Here is a 23,181-nt window from a genome sequence, read left to right on the forward strand (position 1 = left end):
GTAACGTTCTTCATATTTCGTTTGATAATCAGCCCAGTTTCCCACACCAGAACCTAAGCTCTTTCTCCACTCCAACCACAAGGGATTGAGTTTGGATCCAGCCACCGTCCCTTTAAACAATGGAACGGAGACATTTTTGTAACATTTTTGGGAGTGGTGCTATGTGCCCACAGTTTTTCTCTCAAAATCTTTCTGAGTGACTCCCTTGTTTTCAAGGCTGCCTCAGCATTATCCCTCCCCAGACCATTCATTTTCTCCACAATGCCATTGGCCTGGGGTGCTTAAAATGCAGTCAGCGATGTTCGATGGACAGTTCTTCAAGAAAGCTCTTCATTTCATCTGACACAAACTGAACACCATTGTCAGTGATGATTATCCTAGGAGCTCCCTTGTATGCAAATGCATCCTTCAAGAACTCCAACACACTTTCAGTGGCTCTTGAACTTCTGCAAAAAGCAGTTACCCATTTGGATGTGTAGTCCACTAATACAAATACATATCTTTCATTTGGGCCAACAAATTAAAGCATCTACCAATATCGAATCCCAGCTTGCACCAACTCTCCTCTGGCACCTTCTATGAAGACAACGGTGCCACCCTCACCACCTTAGATTTGTCGCTGCTTGCACAGATCCAGCAGTCTCTCAACAGTGCCTCTGTCTGTCTGTCAGGGCCAGGCCACTAGTAGCTCTTCCTTTACCCTCACCTTGATGAGATTTCTGCCAAGGTGTCCCTCATGGGCCAAATTCATAATTTGTTGCTCAACCCACTAGGTGGAACCAACTGGTCTCCCCTGACCAACTTGCCATCAGTGATGCTCAGTTCCTCCTTCATTACCCAACACCTCTTCACCTCTTCCAAAATAAGCGTTCACTCAGGCCCTCGACCCACTACATATTTCATCACTTCCACCCAAATTGTGTCCTTGTCGCACTCCTTACCCCACTCCACTTCATTCATAGCTAATTCCTTCACCCACATAATCGTTATTTCTGCTTCAGATAATACCTGTGCTTCCAAAGGGAGCCTGGAAAGACAATCTGCGCAGCATTGTGAATTCCAGAAAGATATTCCACTTTGAAATTATACTCCAATATACTCCTCCACCCATCTTTTGATCCTGGAAGTCGCCCTTTCAATACCCTTGCACTTAAACACCTGGATGAGAGGTTTGTGATCAGATCTGAATGTAAGTGGCAAACCCCAAAGGAAAAAGTAGAAATGATGGCTGGCCCAGACACATGCAAGTGCCTCATGCTCGATGACTGAATATCTTTCTTCTGCCTTTTTGGGACAGCATGAGGCAAATGCTATGACTTTTTCTTCTTCATCCACGATATGGGCTAAGACTGCTCCCAACCCATTGAGAATGGAGTCAGTGGTCCAATTGCCCATTATGTTTCATCAAAATGTCCTAAATTTGGCATGCTCCCAATCACCATCTTTACTTTAGAAAAAGGTTTCTCACATTCAACTGTCTATTTAAATTTAGCTTCTTCAATAGTGCCATCAGAGGCAGCACAATACTAGCACATCCTTGTACAAATTAAGCATAGTTCTCGGCTAATCCAGGGTATGACCGAACACTGTCTTTGTCAACAGGAGCTGGCACTTTGATGATGGATTGCCTCAACCTTACTTTTGGGGTTTTATGCCTTCCCCCTGAGATAGTATGACACAGTGTCCACTCTAAACTTGCATTTCTCATGTTTCAATGTGAGTCCACTGACTTTCAGTTTCTCCAAAACATTGGTTGAATTTCCCTTGTAGCTGATAGGACTCACTTTATATAGTGATGTGTTAGATTCATCATCTTCCTCGCTGCTCATGCAGAGGCGGGCCACTCTTTCTATTTTACTGGCAGGTTTCTGTTTCATTTCTTTGACCCATCCTGTTGTGTGCTCCATCTCCTCAACTATGTCCACTGGGTCTTTCAATGATAGATTTTGTAATAAGTATTTCTTCTTGTACTCTGGGATTATGCATGCAACACACACGTTGTTCTTTTATCAAGGAGTCTATCAAGTCCTCAAATTCACAAGTGCATGCCAAACTCTTTAGCGACTCTATGTAATTTCCTATTTTTTCAGTTTTGTTCTGAACTCTCATGAAAACTCTCTGTGACTACATTGATTCTTGGTCTCAAATGTTTTTCCAACATAGCCATGAACATCACATATATATCTCTGAACTCTCCCTCAGCATTCCCTAGGTAACTTATGCAAATATTCATAGATGTTGCAGCCTTCAATCCCCAGATTATGCAAGAAACAACCCTGTTTCTTTGCTGGAGAAAGTTTCTTCCCCCTGCTTACAATGATGTAGGAATTAAAGAGTTCTTCCATTTCTTCCACAGCAAGATAGGGTCACCTGCCTCAAAGAGGAATTGTGAAGGTGGAAGCATACTTCCTGCTGACAGCTTTATCAAATCAAGTTTAACATAGTACCTCAAGAAATGCTTATTCACACATTAGCCTGAGGTGTAGCTTCCAAAAGCACTCAAATTACTAGAGGGCATCTTCCTCCTTTGCGTTGCCTTCCTGTTTGACAAAGGCCTTAGCGTGTACACGTGAACACTATAGTGTGTCTCTTTGTCCAAGAGTGCGTCTTCTTTTCCTAAAGTAATGCGCTGTTAGGTGCTCTCGCTTGTGTGAATGTGCACTCTCCTCCATTCGGTTTCACTGTACACTGAAATAATGAAGCATGTCACAACGTTCTAGGCTGTCACGCTCTCACCTGGTTCTGACCGCTGAGATGATGCTGGCCCTCCTATCACCCCAGAGGACAGCTAATGATCAAGGAGCCATAATCCTTTAATCATACACTGCTCTTGATGGGAAGAGGGGGTTGGGGTAAAACAAGAAAAAATAGACTCACTGAATCTGCTCTTCTGCCTTGCGACACTGCATAGGAGAGTCTGTACTCCGTGGATCTTTTAGTGTTGATGAAGGGGCATCTTTACGGACTTTTAAACTTTTGCAGAAAATGGAGAAACTCTAGTTACTTTGGATTATTTGGTTTAAATTGAATCCATGCTGCCTGGCTCTGCGTCTTGCAACTGGTGCGTTTTGCACACCAGCTAGCTTATGTATATTAATCATGCCATGGGGCAGGGCATAACCAAGTTCTGCATGCATAATTTCTGCCTTTGAGCGTTACTCAAAAAGATTTGAGAAACAGCAGTGTGCATTCACCATTACTTATCAGACATGATGTTTATGACAAACATATGACATGTAGAGCCTGAAAGGAACTAGCCACTGGTCTAACCAGACTTAAGGAATGGCATTTTTGCCATCTATAAGATTTCAAGCAGCAAAGATCAGATCTAGTGTATGACCCGTAATATGCATTGGGCATGATGGCAACAAGTCCAAACCCAAAGTAGCCATGCCGGCAATGAACTTCTTAGTTGCAGAGCTAAGGTGTTTTCTGCTCATATATTAAGGTGCCCAGCTACAAAGAAGTTGCTGTATTTTAGAGAGAGTAAAAAAGTACCAGATCTAAGTGTTCTGAATTAGGCAGTAACAAATCAGTCCACTTAGTGGGGTAGTTTTCTGGGAAGATAAAGTGAAGCCCCAGATTTCTACCAAAGCCAAGTCTGAACTTTGTGAAGTTTGAAGCTCCTTCAAAGTAAACATATCTGGAAAGATAATCAACGCTTCCCCCTCACCCCCCCAGCCCTGCCCCTACCGCAGCACCATGGACGAACTCAAGGTGTGATATTAAAAGCATGTGGACACATTGCACTACGGTTTGGACCACACATATCAGCCAACCAGATTTCAGTGATACATAATGTATCAAATGACCCCAGTCATAATTGGTAATGGCTCTCCAAGGAATGTTTAACTGCCTACCTGGCATTTAACATGCCACACTCAATAGGTTTCACAGTATGCCTCTCTCTATCTGATTGACAATATCCACATCCTCCACCACTTTCATCCTGTGTACCTCCCCAACAACACTTCCTCATATTTTGAGAGTAATGAACTACCCACAGCAATTAAATAACCTAACCCACCCACAACTAAGCTAGTTATAGAATGTGATTTCATTCTCCGGAGTTCCCAGGGAACCTCACTCAACACCACTGAAGACTGTTTGCCTGCAGCCCAGCCCAGTCTCCAACAGCCTTTCTCTTGTATAGCTGACCTGCGCATAGGATCCTCCCAATGTGGCAAAACAGGCAGCATGGCTAGTGGTGTGTGCAAGCCAATGCATAGACAGGCACAGAGGGGCTTGCCTTTGGTACAGCAGCAACATGCTTGCTGCATGGCCGCACAGCTGTCTTGTTTTTATGAGGCATAAACAGGGGGCTGAGTAGTACCAGGCTAGTCCCCTAACTTCCCAAAATGACACCCAAAATCAGGACTTAATAATCATTCTAACCCTGGGTTTAACTTCAAAGCTGTTTTTCTGAAGTTCAAAGGAAGGAAACTTTGTTTTAAGTGTTATTAGAAGCCCTAAGCTTCACAAGTTTGGGAGTTCAACTTTTACCAAAAGCAAAATAAAAAAAAAATTGTAATAAAATAATGAAACCAATTAATCTCATGATATTGAAGGTTTAGATTTGTGCTTTCAACTCCTACTGTAAAGACAACTCTTGATGTGCTGTATCTTGTCCTTGTCTTTGTTGGCGGTGAAAGTGTTTCTCATTTCTCATTTGGGATTGGATCATTTGTTGTCTGATTTGAAGCTTAATGTCATCTAGACATATGTTTGTTTTTACTGCCTGGCTTTCCTGATTGTAGATAGTTTTGTCTCCTTTTGTTATCATTGTTCAGTAATGTGTTGTCCCTCTTTTTTCCTAGTTTATGACAAAAAATGCCAACAAGCGGCTAGGCTGCATTCCCGCACAAGGTTTGGAGGAGGCCATCAAACAGCATCCATTTTTCAAGGAGATTGATTGGGTTCTTCTGGAAGAAAAGAAAATCAAGCCTCCCTTTAAGCCTCGGATTGTAAGTCCTAGTTGGATAAGTGTGGGCTAATGCTGGCAGTTCAGTCTTTACTTTCTTTCTATATACTTGACAGAAAAAATGTAGCATAACGTGCCTTCACATGTGCCTTCTTTTATTATAATCCTCAAGATATTTTCTGTGCTGTTTAAATATGCTCATTTACAGAGTGGCCATTCTGCCAAAAGGGCTGTGCCTTATTGCAGCTGGTGGTACCTATGAAAAGTTTCAGATGGGTGGGAAACACAAATGTTTGAATGATGATTTATGATATTGGTTGAGAGGCATTAACAAGACATTACAATACTCACAGTGTTACAAGTAGTTACATAACTAAATTACAGAGCAAATTATATAATTCATCTATTCCCATTATAATGTACTCATCAACATTATTGCAGACTATTTACAGGTAGGAACATTAGACATTTAGAAGTTTGGTCTTTCAAGTGCGAGAAGGTGGGCTCTGAGATTTATTTGTGGCGTGTAGCACAGCATTTCATAATAATAGCCTAATTTGCTTTAGGGATTATATTGTCATAGAGTTAGAGCAAGTATACAATGTGTAACCATCTCTTGTGAGCGGGTGAGACTTGAATAGCTTTGTAGTTTAGGGTGAGCACTTAAAACCGTACCTAGCACGAAGTCAGACCACATATTGTTTACTCCAAAGTGCGTGAACAGAGTTCGTGGGGTGAAATTGATATGTTGGTCGTAGAAAACAAATGCACCTTTGGACTACGCGATCTGTAAACTTTTGCCGTAATCCAGTTTTCTGAAGGATAGTGCACTCACCATGAGTTTGGCTAGATTGAATGCTAGATGTTAGTACATTTTCCATATAAAAAACAGGTGAAAGTGGTCAATTGTGATGTGGGTTGCACAGAGTGACCAGGAACTCTGTTCAGCGGTGAATCGTACCCTATATATCTTATATTTCTAACAGAGTGTGAAGATTTCAAGCTGTCAGGGGAAAACTGATAGGACTGTTTGGTGGGCGAGGCTGTAAAGTATGGAAACAATTACCCCTTTTTGTAAGATTTTAAAATTGGAAAGTGAAACCGCATTTAGTGCTTGATGGCTGTGAGATATTTGCAGTTTGGGTGTTAAAGGAGGGAAGGAGAGGACTATCAGTGTATGTCAGTGTATATAGATAAAATGTGAAGCCGTTGGAGGATATAACATTGTCAAGTGATAGTGTGAATAGAAGCCTGTAGTAGTTTCAGGGCCTTGGCACTTTTCTGAATGTGTGGCAGGAGAACAAGGGGATTGAGAAGCCACAGGAAAGTCCAGAAGAGCCATTCATAAAGTATGAAAAGAACCATTTAAAGGCTTAACCACAGATAACAGGGAAGGTGAGGGTCAAGAGCATGATAGAATAGTCAATTCCTTCATGATCGGAGAAAAAGCTAAAAGAATATTAATTGAGCAGTTGTTGTGGTGAGCTGAAAAAGGGAAGACTGGAGACAGGTATGAACTTGATGGTAGACAGATGGAAATGAATTCAGGAGAGATAACGCATGCATGAAACCATTGAACATGAGTTGGTTCATGAAAAGAACTGGAACAGCATCACCAGGTAAGGTTTGAATGAGAAGAGGTATAAACAATTGCTTTGTCTAGCTAAGGTCCCACAAGCACAAATTTTTAGCTGTCTGTGCCAACCCTTGAGACATTGAAGATGGAAATGAAGCAAGATCAAACTCTTGAAGACAAAGCAGTCGGCTAAGTTATGTGACAGGAGAATGCCTCATCAGAACTTCACGAAGAGTCAAACCAAAGATTGGCAATGTTATCACTTGGTTAGTTTGGGTAAACAGCTGTTTGGGCTCTCCACTTGATGACCTAAGCTTGCTGTACTGAATTTCCAGGTTGTTCTTGGGACGATGTATGCTGATTGTTGCTTGCCTCTCAGCCCTCTTTACTCGTTGCTTCTGACTGCAATATGTTGCTTTACATTCATTGTATCCTTATTAGTGTTTCTTGGTGGAATTGAGCGCCCTTTTGCTAATGGGTGAATTTGCTTTCTTTGTCACCGTGGTTTTGATGGGTAGTAGTAATTATGAAAGCGTTAAGTAGCCGAATAGGAAAAACTTTGTAGTGCTAACCATTACGTCATTAGTGGTGGATTAGTATAGGGAAATATGAGTACAGTTTTAGTATTATTATGAGTTAATTTGAGCCGCGGATATATGAGTTTGTTAGCTGGATTGACTGGAGCAATGGACAGGTGGAGGAGGGAAGAATCCAGAAGTGTTAATTGGGAGCTTATGTTAATAGGGTTTAGGCTTGGGATGAGTAAAGGGGGGATGGAGAAGGGAAGAGTCTGTGGAAAGGGTTAGGGAGATCATAGTAGCTGGGTGGGATAAATGAGGGAGAATTTAGTAGGGTTGGATATTCACTAATCTGAGGTTATCCTGTCAGAACAAAAGATGATAGCTGATTGGTTTATAAGCTTCAAGCCCAGGTCTCTAGTAGGGATGACTTATATACTTGTATTTTTCTTAAAAAGAAGTATGCTTTCTCTAGGGTGTAAATATTTGATTAGAAATGCTACTTCAGATAAAAGTAGTGCTATCATTAGGTGAGTTAAGAAAGTCTGTTTACAGCACCACCACCAGGAGGTACTGCCCTCTTTCAATGTGTGGGGGGGAGCAAAAACTGCCAAATGTAATTTTGCCAGCGACACCGAAAATCCTAACATTCCTCTCTGTAAATATTAAGGACATTTCTGTTGATAGGATGGTTCTAGGAATGGTTTTAAATCCAACCAGTCTTCTTTTATTACATTGCCTCATACAACCATGTTTAGCTTTGCTATCATACATAACATTTAAGAGAGTAATTCTATTTCTTTGAAAGTAATCAATCCTATTAGTTTGATTTGCTATGCACTTACGGTTTGTTTGCTATGCACTTACGGTTTGTTTGCAAACAAGAACGTCTCTATTGAATATATCCATAGCAGTCAGTATACTTGGCATCTTTTTAGATGGCAACTTTTTAAAATGTTGTTCGACTTGGCCTAGTGGTAAGTTTATTTGTGCGGGGTCAGGCACAGTATTGTTTGTTATGAAGTAAACAAATGATTTTGGGAGTTCAGATAATGACTACAAACAAAAAGTATTTCTTATCCCGTTCCCTATAGGAATCCGCACTTGGGTTATAAAATAGAGAATGGGCAGCCACCGCAAAACCTAACAAAGCTCCTTTGGAGAAATGGTGGCTATTGTGACGGCTGCTACCTCTTACGCCATAAGGGCCCTATTCACAAAGAGTTTACTCTGAGTACTTGCGTCGTTCCCTGTTATGAGCTATGTATTACTCATGAATATACGGGCCTAATCCAAAAATCATTTTATTTTATTTTAAGAAGTTGTCTAGAACTCCAGATTTAGATGTGACTTCCACGAATAAGACATGATACTCATTTTTCTTTGGTTTGACTTTTTTTTCTTGAGCAAACCTATGTTACTCCTGGCAAAACATGCATAACCTATACCTAAGCCTAGAGTAAAACGAAATTACTGACAGAAAATTAGTTGTGACTCAGTCTGGAAATTCAGGTGCATTACACGCATAGGACAAGAGTAAAACTCAGCTACGAGAAGTAAAATCTTTGTGAACCGAATCCTATGTGTCCAAAGCTCCTTCCTGATGCTCCTGAGTAACAGATGCATACAATAAAAACAACACTGCATAACACGTGCCCGTAAGCGTACAGGCTTGATGCTGGCTCAGCTAATGTTTTTCAGTCTTAACTTGTTGTGGTACTCCCCTGTCCCTGTGGTATGAGATGGATCGGGATTTCTGTTTTTTAGAGTTCATTCTAAAGGTTCTATTGAATGCGACTTTTCCTTGACTAGTTGACCCGATTTACATTCTATTTATTTTATTACCACTCCAAGGTGTGTTTCTGAATGGAGTGGCGGTGACCTAACTAGTGGTAAAACAAACTATTAATAGCACTGTGAATGCGATAGAGTGGATGCTGAGAGACTCAAAATTAATTGCTGTAGTGCCAACATTCTCGTTGCCAATTGTTCCTGACGTTTTCCTTTGCACCTTTAAATAGCATTTATCTGCTAGTGAAAGGGCATATTAGTCTCAACATTGCTGCAGCTACGTACACACAGATATTTTTTTGACTTGCTAAGCATTGGCTGTGTGGGATGTAGAACGTGCCACACAACTTCCCATCCATGCGCGTTCCAAAATATTTATAAGTCAAACAATTTTTATTATGCTTCTTATAATAATGTGAAGCGAGCTTGCCAAGGTTCATGTCCTGGTGTCTGCAGACTTACAGTAGCCTGAAATCAAAATAGTCTGAATCCTGAAAGGAATCAAAATATTTCAGTGTGCCCGTGACTTTCTGCATGCACTGCACGCTTTGAAGGCTCAGCTACCCAAATGTGACACATGGAAACGTCAGTAGGCTGAGAACCAAGGCGCTGCTTTCAAGGGTAGTTGGACTACAGGGATCTTCAACTGCTCAGCCTGGTCAGCAGACCTGATGAACGCACCCGGTTTTCTCGTGGGTGTGTAACCAGTTTGCCCACCCTAATCCTCCCTGAGGTGATCGGGCTTACTCGCTACACTCAGTACAATAGAAGACTGGTATAGACGTATTTCTGTTTAGCTCTCGGATCACCATTGGCACCTTTAATTTCTGCTCTTGAGAAGATGCTTTCCTTGAAAAGATACATAATCGTGCAGTCGCCACAGAATGGAAGCACTTGCTGTTAGGTCGAGCCAGCTATCTCAGTTTAAGGTAAATCTCTAATAAAAAGATCTCCTGAAAGTTGAGGCTTTCATCTTTTTTTTATCCAACTGTCTTAGATTGAGTGCTGAAAGCTTGACCAAGCTAAAGATGCTGAGTGAGACATTCAACATTCCAACATGTCATGAGCGAAAGCAAGACTCACAAGGTTGTTGCACTTCATGTGAGAGTGTCAGTCTCATTGATTTCTATAAAACACCCTTTGAAGGGCAGAATGGCAGGACCATTTTTTATTGTTGCAATCAGTGTGAGTTGGAACTTAAAAGTGAATTTGAGGGGACCTCAGAAAATTTATGTAAGCATTATGGGGTATATTGCTAGTTCTAGTAGTCAATCAGGCTTGATCTTATTTTTAAACTAGAAGAAGCCATATTACTCAGTTTTAACCTATGTAGGAGCTGTGGCTCCAAAGGTGCATATAATATGGTTAGATCATAAGTGTACTGTATTTAAAAGTTAAAATCCACAGAGCTACGCAGTGTAGGTCCCAGATAGCCACTCTTGTGTCTACTAATTCCAAGTAGCTGAAGTGCGCTCAACCTCCCTTGGTTCCACTGCTCACAAAACCATCCGTTTCCAAATAAATCTACATGTATACGGTAGTCACAAAGTTAATCATTCATGTATTCGTAGGTTATGATTATTTGGTGGTCCTTTCAAGATCCATTACAAGACGGGAGCCATACTGTAATGTCCAGATTCCTTTATTCGAATTCATACAAAACAACTCAGCCAGCCATCTCATCAGGGTTTCTATTACTCCACTGAATTCATCTCTTCCTTTACCTACACGCTCTTCAAATATGCCCAGGCAATGAGTCTAAGGCCCAAAGGTAAGTGTCTCTTTCACGCCATACTGGTTGTGAACAGGTTCGTCCTAAAGGACACCCAGGATGGCATGGTAGCACGGAGACAAAGCTACAGGACATACTCAGGAGAGACACGCACATATGGGTTGAGTTATTTTGTATGAAGATTTCAAATAACGGAATTTGGACATTACACTATTCTTCCCGTCTTGTAATGGATCTTTAACGGAATACCAAATTAATCACAACCTACGGATATGTGAATAATTAACTTTGGGACTATCGTGTGCGTACCCTCCATGTGGATTTATGTATTTAGAAGTCTTAGCTTTATTATTAATTCCAATCATCATTGCAGCACTCGTTGGAAATCGAGCTTGAGCCAATTATCTGTTATTACAAATGTAATTAAATAAAAAGCTGTAAAACATTGGGGAGAATTCTATGTGACAAAGTATCAAAGGTATTAAAAATGTTGTGTCCCTAATATCAGACATCTCTGTGGACCAGTGTAATATTACAGTAAGTTATAAATACCATTTCTATTCAGGATACAGTTCCTTCATTCACCAATTGACTCACTTTTCCGAAAGTAGTGTAATTCACTCCCTGTGCTATGACCATTCTGTACTTCTTTCAGCATCATAAAAAACATCTGTCCTTTGTAATGCCAACCTATGAAAACCACCCCTCTCATCTTGTTTTATCATTTGTGTAATGTGGCCGTGCTATAATTTCCAAGTGTCCTTACTCTTGATAACTGTTAGATGTTCCATTGTAATCTCTTACAGCGTCTGAATGATTCTTTCAACATAAATCTTTTGTCATGTGCATATCAAAACGTAGATGTCATATCTGAAGAGTTACGATAAAATATGTAATAGGATGGCTTATTTGATTGTATCTGGATTCCCTGACATTACCAATTGCTAGATTATAAACACTGCAATTTCCACATCCCTGAAATCCAGGTGGCTGATTTGTCAACCAGTCGTAATTTTTAGTCACGGCCTACTTGTCAGATTGCTTCGGTTTTCGGATTCTTCTGGCATCCATGAATGGTCTGTGGGAACATTTGTATCTTCAGAACCTCTATAGAGAAGGACTAACAAATATTTCGAGAATGATGTCTTCAACTATAGAAAATGTTAAATCTTCGAGGTCGGCTAAAAAAGAAAAAAGTTTTGTAGCACAAATATTTTGAAAACAAGTTTACACCAAACTACAAGAAACATTGGCAGTGCCAGTAGTACTGAAATGCAACTGCCGCCTCAGTCACTTGTGAGATTAAGTACGCAATAAACCATCAGACATGCACTCTGTCAGTCATCCTGGCACTCATTCATTCATTCATTTATTCACCCACCAATTCATTCTATACAATAAATCACTCACACTCGGCAACTATACACAAGATACATTTAACCGGGAAACAAGTGCAGGTAAAATATATTTTTGGTATTTAAGGTTGATATAAAACAGAATTAAATGATCCAGTAGATAAAGTGGCCTGTGCTATTGCCCCATTCACTATGGTGCAAGTAGGTGAAGCAAAATAAAAAATGAAAATGGCAATTTACCACACAAGTGGATGAAGCCCTCTGGCCAAACTCCCCTCTCTATATGTACATTAAGTTTTGGGGTTTTTCTAAAAAAAAAAAAACGAAACCAAAAAACAATAGTCTAGTGAGACAACTAAATATGTCTCAAATGCCACACTTGAAAATATTAGCAAAAACAATATACAATAGTTCTTAACAGGGCCTGACAAAGATTATCTCTGTACAAATCTTCCACCTTAAGGAATTTCCACCTAGGGCAACCAACACCAAAACCATTTCCGACTACACTTATCTCTGAGATTCCACACACAAAATACTTTTCTGCAGGCTCTAACACAGTGTAAAACCTATCCAACTTTAAAGCCCTACTGGCTGTAAGACATTCTCTGCCTTTGTCATAACTTTTCATTATAAGCAGATCAGACCTGCAGTGTCTGATTTAACTTTTCCCAGTGAGACAATCACACCTGTAGCCTTAGCATTGGCTCGTGACAGTAACTAACTCAGATTTACTGTACTGCAGTTAAGCTTTCCCCGAAGGCAACCATTATGTAAACAGTCATGCATTTACAAATATGTGCAAAACTACAGTTGCCAAAAATCTACAACCCCTCTTTAGAAGGCTAAAAGGATTATCAATTTGCAAATCTTCTACCACCATGCTTTGTTAGCGAGGGTGACCTGCATTAAAAAATACATTAGCTACAGCTATCTGTAAGATTCCGCGTAACACAACAGTTGTATACTGACTTTTACAATTGTAATAACAATGAATGTTTAGAGGCATATTATCCTTAACATATGCATTACACATTAAATGTGTTTGGTCTTCTGCCGTTTTATAGCTTTTATTATCAAACAGATCAGGCCTATAGCTTTGATTATTGATTTTTCACCATACCCATTTCAGTCCTCCTATATTGAGCATAAGCTTTCCCCCGAAGGCGAAAAGTGCAAAGCACGCAATCTTTTTCAGTGGAACCACACAAGGTCTGCTTTGCCAAATGCTGCTCCTAATGCAATCAACATGTGGGCAAAGCCAAAGCTCTTTTTCTGTTGATAACACAAGGTTTAGTTTTATCAGCACTGTCAAGCCGGACTTAAAACGGAACTATCCTCAGTAGAAGTCTGCATGTGTGCCAAGTGTGGTGTAGTTCCTTTGAACTATACCAGAGAGCAAAAATTAATATGCGTCATAAAATGGGAAAGGTTACTTTTAATTCAATTGATATAACGTAATCCCCTATTAACACAACTAGAAGAAATTAAAAAAGGCAAATCTGAGTTGGACAGGTCCAGCATGTTCCAGATTTGGTGCACATTTAGCAAAAGGCAGCAATGTTATTAGCCAGTCAAATAATCAGTTTCCTACCTGTGGGTACAGTTTATAGTTTGCCTACATTTGCAGTGCACCACAGCAAGTTACACACTGTGACAGTCATTTGCACTAACCAGAATTACAACACAAAACTAAGCTGGGAAGTTGTTTGGGTTTGAGCAAGTGAGAAACTTTCCCTCTTTCAGTTCTGTGTGCCTGCCAGCTGTTGAAAACTGTTTTGAACATGCCCTGTCATTGTGGCACATGAGGTATTTTGATGGCATCTGAGCCAGCCCAAACTTGCCGCTGTTCTTTGCGAAGATGCACACTTCAGTATTGAGTCTTTGAAGAACGTTTTGTTGGCCTGTGCGCAAACTCTTCTGTGCAGGAGAGGTGATAGGCAGGTCAACGCCTTAATCGAGTCCGTTTGTTGATGGGCCTTGAGTGCTGGTTGCCTCTTTGATTATGGGGCATTAATACCACTGTAAATTGCACATTTCCTCTATGTTCTATTAATAGTGGGTTAAGTGTGTCCCCCTTTTCCCACACCTGCAGCTTAATTTAGCAGAAGTGATTCATATTTGAATTTTTGTTATAAAACATATGTATCAAACCATATTTTCAGCTTTGTTTCAAAAGATGTAACTGTGCAGTGTTACCTTACCTATTGTCATGTGTACTGCCCTAATCATCTTCCCTTGCTCTGCATGCTAATTATAACTGAGCATTATCACATAGTTCACCCTTTGCCATGTCAAAAACTGCATGTGTCATGCAACAAAATATCAATCATCACTAATGGCTGATAAAGGAAAGGGGCCTCTTAACCTTGTAAGATGTTTAACTCTTGATTGGTCCACTCAGTTGCATATAATTCTTTTCTTGATAAAATTAATATTGTCGAGTTTGTATCATAGACATTGCCTTGCTCAAGTCCCTTGGGACGGTGAAAGGAAAGTGAACTCTAAAGTCTGCTGCAGCAGTCAGGACCAGATTCCAGCATTAAGGGCTACCAGCACCACATGTACACAAAGCCAGGTTTAGATATTAGCCTCTTCTGAGGCTCAAGTACTTCCCATTTCACCTGTGCATCTCATAATTAACCTATGGTAGACTGGCCTCTTTTATGCTTCTTATCCCCTTGCACCTTTGCCACTCGATTCAGCATGCACTCTGGTTATTAGGAAGCCGTCCAGGGTCTATATTGGTGGACATCACATTAGTCAGCCACTTTGGGGCAGAAAGCATGCCTGGAACGCTCTTTTGCCTTCCTACCCAGAAAGGACTATGCTACACCACTGCCACAGGGAGAATATACTCTCTCAGCACTGCAACTCTCTTAAAGAGTATCTCAAACTCCAACACAGGTTGCTCTTATTCTTTCTTAATGCTATCCCTTTGATCTGGGCTGGCGCTCCTGCACTTTCTCTCCCTCCTTTGTCAGGTAGAAAGGCTGCACAGAATCAACTGCTCTGGCTCATGGTCAACTCTGAACGTCTGTGTGTATCTCCCCTCCTGAAAGTATGAATTTCCTGCTGGCATCCTACCTTTTCTTTCACTAGCTTCCCATACTTGAGGCAGGAATGCTTGGGGGACAGATGCACTTCATTCACCCCTCCCATTCTGAGCCATTGAAGTTGGCTCAAATGGCTCCCTGTTATTTATTCCTACTGTATCACTGTTTCAGCACCGATTACCCAGGGAATTTCTTTAGTCTTCTTCCCATTTCAGTAGGTGTTCATTTGATAGTGAGCTATCTATGTGTGATTGCAGCAGTATTTGTGAGGCTATAGGTTATTGGAGCAGAAATATTGCTGAACCATATTATCTACCAGCTGAGTGAGCTTCTGTGTTACTCATGTTCATCTCATCCCAGATGGTGCTGGAATCCGTAGCAATATTCCTGAAATATTGATAAAGAAGGGTATTGCCTGATATTATAACATGGGCATCCATAGAAATATCTACTCTCTTCTTCAGCATGAACATAAAAATAATAAAATTGTCATCTATTGACAATTAGCTTGTGCATCATTCTTCGCTGCTAAGGGATTTCAGTCTACTTGAATATAAACTTTTATTTCTTTGGAGTACCTGCTTGTAATGAGGGACACTGCACAGCTCCCTGCACCCAAGAAGGGGCTGAAGGTGGCACAACCTGTGCTAACCTAGAATGGCCCTCTCTTACCTGAGTGTAAGGATAGCAGAGTGCAATATCCCAGATGTGAATAAACCAAACACATGAATGAAATAAGAATGTAACTTCAAATCAGTGCAAACATCCCTCGGGATCCTCCACGATGTCCTCACTCACACAGAATTAAGAAAACCCCTAAATACTTTTGCTGTTAGCAATCTTGGGTGCTGTGGTAAAAATAACGACACATTTCGGCAGCCAGAACTTTGCAATGATAGTCTTCACATATCCCTGATTCCCTTTGGCTACTCTAGAATCCAGTTGCAGTGCTAAACCCCTAAGGAGTACAGGAGAAGGTCTAGTTTGCATAGCCTTTGATCCTGTACGCTACAGGAGTATGCAGATACAGTGAAATACACCATGCAGCAGGACATCTGCACCACCTTTCAGAGAGGAGACTAAAGTCAAAACGTATTTTCTGGAAGATCAGGGGCATTGTGAAAAATGACAGGAACGATTTCAAAGGATCTTGACACTCACAGAAGTCCCTCACAACCTGAAATGCATTGACTAATGCAGGGTGAGCAGATTTGAGGATCCAGAACACAAGCCATAAGTAATCTGAGTTACTTATTGCAGCCATAAAGTAGAACACCTTCGGGAGTGAAGCATCTCAAGCACCACCTTTGTTGGACTCATTGCAATAACAGATGTAATACAATAACAAATCTAATGTAATTGTGGCTAAGTGTTTTTGGTACAGGACTGTGCATTGGGGATACGTCAGTGTTCTGAGTGGCTTGTGTACACTGATTGTTCATTAATAATAATTACCTTTATTTGTCAATCAGCTAACACTCTGATTGTGAGAGTGAGTTTTTTTAAATGTCAGATGACCCAGAATAAACGTGGCAAGAAGTTACCAGCAACATTAGAATAATTTGGTAGTGTGGTTGGGAGTGGTATTAAATATTTTTCCTCTTTTCCTGTAAAATGCAAGTTATCCTGATAGGATCTGACTACAAGCTTTACAGAAATATTCTATTGTTCCTAATACCTAATTTGGTCTTAAGCCTGAACGTGAGGTTATGGCAGTAGATGGAGCCAGCACCTATTCAGGATAGGTTGGTGAAGTATCCTGTGCTACGATCCGTCCTCAGGTTCGATGGTTATAAAGTGGTGGCCATACATACTTCTGTCATCTGTAGACACTGTCTCATAGAACATTCTGGCTAAGATAGGCTTCAGGCATGCCTATCATGTATCTGGTAAGCCACATACTCTGTAAAAAAAATTGAGCCAGTCCTTGTCTATGTAGTACATTATGCCTACAGATACTCAGACTCTACAAGGCTGTGAACAACACTCCCACCAAAAGGGATAGGTTGTGGCACTATCTAAACTATCTAACTGTCCAGCAGTAATATCCACTCCTGTGGTTGGTCACAACATTAACCAAAGAATTCACTGTAGAGGGAAGGACTCCTACATTAGCCTTGCCTAAATCTTTGAGTTACCTTGAGTAGAATTCCCGTCATGCAGAACAATTCCATTTTGTCTTAGGTAGCTTTTATTTCTTGAAGTTGCCGCTGCAAAACAAACAAAATAATTACTTGCTTTCTTGTGCAGAATGCTGTAGCTGGGGTCTCAATTAATTTGTCTTAAATATTTAGACTATCTGTTCTGTTCATAATAACTTGAGAGCTCTAATAAAGTCAATGTACCTTTTTGAATGTGTCTAACTCACTTGCGAAAGGGCTGTTGGTAGATTAGAAACAAGCCCATTTTAAACAAATCTGAGGAAATATAATAGGCATAAAAATATATGTACAGAAACCTGTGGCAGATGATCGGTATGGAATTTCTGTCTGTAAGCAAGTTCCATGTTTCTGTTCATTGCCAGTGTTTAGTCTGTGCTAATGGCTGCAGGTGCTGGGCACCAACACTCATTTCTGGCAGCCTAGGCTTAGTTTTCAGAACCAAACATTCACCCATCGTAACAGCAAGGCAACCAAACAGAGAGAAAGAGAATTAAGGAAGAAGCAAATGATAGGGAAAATCTCATAAATGGAGGAATCAGATATTAAAAATACATTGCGACAGTGAGATAAACAGGATGAAAAGTGTTGCTGGTCAAGGAAAGAGACATAAAGTATGATTAAGCTGAGCCATCCTGAGTATTAGAAGAACGTTGGGCCACTCTATTTATTATCATTATTATTATTGTTATTTAATTATTTGCATTATTATTATTATTATTACTGTTGTTATTAATATTACAAATTAAGCAATTGCATTTCTCTGTAATAGTCGATGAATGTAGCATTCTTCACAGCCACACATTCTTATTTTGGTCTGAATCTTGTGTTACTTGAGTTTATTTATCACTTCCAAGACTCCTGTAAATGCATCATTGCCACCAAGATATGAGTGATAGTAATTATATCCCCCTATATTCGTAAATCAGTATAAACTTGAGCATATTGTACACATTCACAAAATTTCACGTGCATAGTGCCAAATTGAAGGCTCCATATTTAGGTCTCACTGCAGTGTTATCAGCAGAATTTGCAAAGTATAATTGAATCATCCGTTGAACCAATTATATCTTTAGAAAAACACATATCTTTTCTCATTTAATTCTGTTTGATAATGAATGTTAGTTTTGAAATAATGTGTTTTCCATATTTACTGTATTAAAATAGTTGAAACAGGATTTCAGGTATACTGTGTATATATGGGAAATGTTTGGGACAGGAGACTGTTTGCAGATTGTTGTACCTATATACCATGGGTACTGCTTTGCAGTATATATCTTCCCTGTTATATTTTATGAAAGATGTATAATGCAAAGCAGTGTACCATAAGCCTGGCAAACGATAGCCATCTTTGACTTTAAAAGTATCCTGTACCGATACTCAAATGACTGATCAGATACGTTTAGGAATCATGTAAATGCGCTGCAACACCTTTGTTTCCAACAAAGATTCAAAACAGTTTAAACAATTTTATTTCAAAATTAAAATTTAAAGTGGATTTGGTAACCCAATTATAAGGTATGACCAACTATTTGGACAACATCCAGACTACAACTGGAGAAATATTTCAAAAATGCTTGTTTTCTCATCAAGCAAAATTTACTTGTTTGTGATACATATTAGCAATGCCATTTTTGGACCATTGCTCCTGGGCCATGCTGATAGGTTAGCAAGCAGACTACATGCATGATATTTCTGTCAAATACTACTTTACATGTTGTGAGAACACTTTAGAATATTAAGTGATCCTACTCCTACCTACTATATTTGTAAATTATCATTATATTAAAAACTGGGTGGAGTTAGAATTTCGCTTTTAGAAACCTAACTGAAAAAGGGTATTTGAACTTAAATCTTGTCATTAGTTTTACTTACACTGGCAGTGCATAACTACAAAACTGTTTTTTTTTGTAGTAGCCACTATTGATGTCCTTGTGAAACCTTTGCCATTTGAACATATTTTGAGACTCCTAATCAGGCATTTTCATTTTCCTATTCTTACTTTTTTTTCCAGAAAACCAAAAGGGATGTTAATAACTTTGATCAAGATTTTACCAGGGAAGAGCCAGTGTTAACACTTGTGGATGATGCCATTGTCAAGCAGATCAACCAAGAAGAATTCAAGGGGTTCTCATATTTTGGTGAGGAGCAGCTTCCGTGATTCGACCAACGGCAGGTGAAGCAAAGGCTGCAAAGACTCAACATTACTGAGGTTCAGTGGATTCCTACTTTGAACCTGCTTCTCCATTTAAATGATCTATTTATTGTTGTTTTCTTTCGTTTGTGGATCTTGGAGCAAGATTGACTCCTGTTTTGCAGAACAATGAAAACTCGTATATGTTAAAAAGCTGTAGATGTGGCACACTGCTGTGTTATTGTAGGACTCATGATTTCATTCCAGCTCGAAGATCTCTTACAGAAGTTTTCTCTTTGTCTGAGTCTCATAACAACTTGAAGAAAAAGAAGCTGGGCTTTCAAAAGGAATGGTTTTAAATTATTATTTATTATTGTTCGTATTTACATTACAACACTCGTGGGTGAAATGGAGAAGGTACATTTCTTCAGCGCATGTTTTCAATTAAGGTCAGTTACGTAGGCAAGGAGTTGAGATCCCTTAATAGGGTGTAATGCCTGTAGCCCACACCAGTTGTGGTCTAGCACTCGCTTTGGGGCGGCAGTGTGAACTTACCACACAAATAAGGTCACCCTTGAGCAGTTGAGGTGTTTTGGTGGGATAGGCGTCCTATCCATGGGTCAGAATAGCATGGTCTGTACACCTCACCAGTGACTACAAGGGGGAGGTTACTGAAGTATTTGCTGGACAGCATGGGGACATTCATGCCGTAATGCAATGGGCCAAATATTACTTTATTTCTTTATATGATGGTGACGCGGCAACACAATCGTTTTATCTAATTGAAGAAGAAAGAAGCCATTGACTATTCTAGAGGCTGCTTGTAAAGGGCTAAGATGTTATAGTGAATGGATGCTCCAAAAGCAGACACCTGTATTTTCTGGCTGGGCTTTCCTTCACATATTTTGAAGACAAGATGGATACCCAGTGCAAGGATAATTTAGCAAAGTAAGCCTAAAACAAAGAAGCCATTGATTTTAATATGCTGTTACATTGTATTTTTTAAAAATGACTTTTTTGGGTTCCTGTTAGGTTTTTAGTTTTTAAATACACTCCATAATTATTTTATTTATTTGTCCCTGTGGTGTGTTCCATTTGCACACTTGTACAGACCCTTAGTACTACTGTCTTTTAGATGTGGGAGATCTAAAAATGAAATCTATGCTATCCGAATATTATGTGGCGAGGGATATCCTTGCAGCATTCTGTGAAAGTATGGTGTAAGACTGAAGATCAAATGTTCAAAACTGACATTCTTAAAAGATGTAAATGCATTTTTCCTTTTTATGTATTAACAGAAGCGGTAACTAGGAACAGACAATATTACTAATGCGAAGTTACCTCTTGTAGACATGCTAACAGTGTTATGTACTTTTCTTTCAGAGAGTACTCAGTGTTCGTCTGTGTATATGTATTGCTGAGGTCATATAAGATAGATTTTACTGGACTGAGTCTTGGGCAGTTTTGGGGTTCAGTTCAACGATGCACATGAATTCCCTGTTGCCCCCAAAAATATATATGCGAGAGTGGTGCTTCGAGGCACCTCTTCATCGTTTGTACAGGTGCAACTTTGTACATAGTGTTGCTGCAATGCCTGTGGGGTACATTGATTTTGGAGGTGTCATCTGCTGCATGTTCAGGCATATTCTAAAAGTTAAATCTGTAAAAGAATACTTACAATAAATGTCCACGTGCAATACTCTGTATGTGTATTGGTTAAAGATTTGCTGTCAAAAAAATGGATTGGATTTTCATTTTGTTATGAAAGGTGTATACAATATATTAAGCTATCCCAGATCTTGTATAGTTCTATTAAAGCTGTTAAATGGTAACCGTAATGGAGGAAAGCATATTTGCATATTGCAAGTGGGTGGGCACGGGGTGGTCATGGGGTGGTCGGGGTTAGCATCTTGGTCATTTCTGATTTAAGGGCAGTCTTGGTCACAAGGAGCTAGTACATTTGTCACAGTCATGTGCCTGGCAGCCAGTGGCCCCTTGAGTCCATTGAAGATAAACAGTTCCACTTTCCTTTTTTTTTTTTTTTTAATAACTCAGGTGTAATTATTATATATTAATATGATGGTTTCAAATATGAAATATTTTACAAAGTGTATCAGTTCAGTTGTCTGTTGCAGTACAAGTGGTGTGTAACAGATTAGACCATAGATTTGTATTATTTATCATCAGTACGTTTGTATACTGAGGAGGGATGGAGGGGGAGGTTGGAAATCTAGCACCTGGAATTGAGTACAACATGCGCAGGAAAATCCTAATGGCTGCATCATCTCATATTTTTAAAGGCAAAATACGAATACTGCCCCTGGATTTCTTAAAATGAAAAATTGTGTTTGATGTGTCACTACTGGCTAGCTCTTTTTTCACTACTCTGGTGTAGTTTGCTTTGCCCATCCTACTGTAATGTTGAGTGAACTTTATTCATCGTTGAATAGGTGGGTTTGGAAGGCCAGCAGCCATGTCATATGTGGCTGTTTATCGAATAGGAGAGGCTTTTGTACAGGTGTGTGTAGGTCACTGATTCGTAGGTAGTGAAGTAGAGAGATAGTGAAAAGATGCTGTACATTCTACAGCACATAGGTAAGCAAGGTGCCCAGTCGGCTCGGGTGCAAACAGAAGATCCCACTGTGCTGCTCTTGAAAGGAGGGTACTGCACCTGCTTCTCTCATTTTTTTGCCTTCTTTGAGGGACCAATTCATACTGCTTTATCTGCCTGTATTTGTCTTTTTTCCTTTGTTTCAGGTATCACTCATTCGTCAATTTTTTTAGTGTAAAACATTCATACTGATAGAAAATAATTGGTGAATTAGGGCTGGGCTAAGCAGGTCTTGCTCCTGAAAACTCATGAGTAAGTCACACCAAAGACTGCAGTAAGCCAGCTACTACTCACAGAAAATGCCTTGAGAATTCAGTAGTAATGCACAGTCAAGAGATGAGTAAAAGACAACTACTAGCAGAAAAAAAACTTTTTTAATAAGGTCAAAAAATTCCAGAGTGATTCACAACATGAAAGAAAGCAAGACACCAGTACTCACAGAAAAAGCTTTGTGAATTAGGTCTTGTATCCTCTCTATCAAAATACTGAGAATTGTTTTAATTGACATGCACTTACATCGACCACACACTATCAACTAATAAGATCTTGTTAAGGTAAGTATTGTGGATTTAATCATGTGAATCTATACATTGTTGGTTGATATAAATGAATGTCGATATTACGGAACCCTATATTTTAACATACAATTTCTAAGTCGTGTAGGAGGAGATGTTGCTTAAGAACAAGCAAACTTCTCTTCTCTCTTGAGCTTAGTTCAGCATGCCTGTCTGCTGCAATCAGCATTCATTTTCAAAGAGGTTTTTAAAATTAAAAAATACAAAACACAGATTAGCACACTGTTGCATTTATTATATTGACTTTTCTCAGTAAAATGAGCGCAACATGCCAAAAAGAAAGCATTTCTCTTATTGTGTTTTCTTAAATTATGAATTTATTTTGTTTAGTGGAAAAACAGTTTCTTCGTATGTCAAAAAATACATTCTTTCCAAAAAGGTTAAAAATTACCTCTTTTTAAATTATGTGCAAAATAGGTCTGGTTAGCGATTAAATGTATTCATTTTGGGTTCTTTTATTGTGAGGCTTTATTTGTACAGGATTTGTTTTTCTTATGGATGTATTTTAAATTTCTTGCCATTCATTAGTGTTATTACATTGTAAACATTATTACTGTGCCAAATGTACTGTATTCAAGAGGATGTGAATGTGTATTGTTTCAGAACCTAATAAATACGATGATGGTAAATGTAGATTGTAATTGCTGTTTTTTCATAATTTTTCCCATTAGTATTTTTCTCCTTTTATGTTACTTTAATGTGCTGCCTGAACTCCTTGTGGCACATGGTGGGTCAAGTGGTGCCTTGTGCATG

The 23,181-nt window shown here is 39.5% G+C and overlaps 1 protein-coding gene and 1 long non-coding RNA gene across 3 annotated transcripts in view; one reads left to right on the plus strand and one right to left on the minus strand.

Moving 5' to 3' along the window:
- The window catches only part of PRKCE (protein kinase C epsilon), a 1,050,532-nt gene extending 1,027,466 nt beyond the window's left edge, over positions 1-23,066 (plus strand). The window contains exons 15-16 of one of the 2 annotated variants that reach the window (XM_069234014.1): positions 4,818-4,964; positions 19,123-23,060. In XM_069234014.1, coding sequence (XP_069090115.1) covers positions 4,818-4,964; positions 19,123-19,269 — 294 coding nt within the window. In that variant the 3' untranslated portion in view covers positions 19,270-23,060. Of the gene's footprint in view, positions 1-4,817; positions 4,965-19,122 lie in introns of both variants that reach the window. The other variant, XM_069234015.1, reaches the window with a different exon arrangement.
- The window catches only part of LOC138295617 (uncharacterized), a 131,956-nt gene that overhangs the window by 15,940 nt on the left and 92,835 nt on the right, over positions 1-23,181 (minus strand). The window contains exon 2 of the long non-coding RNA XR_011203644.1: positions 17,088-17,159. This is a non-coding gene — a long non-coding RNA (uncharacterized lncRNA). The remainder of the gene's footprint in view (positions 1-17,087; positions 17,160-23,181) is intronic.

This window comes from Pleurodeles waltl, chromosome 5 (genome assembly GCF_031143425.1).
Source record: "Pleurodeles waltl isolate 20211129_DDA chromosome 5, aPleWal1.hap1.20221129, whole genome shotgun sequence".
Taxonomy (NCBI): domain Eukaryota; kingdom Metazoa; phylum Chordata; class Amphibia; order Caudata; family Salamandridae; genus Pleurodeles; species Pleurodeles waltl.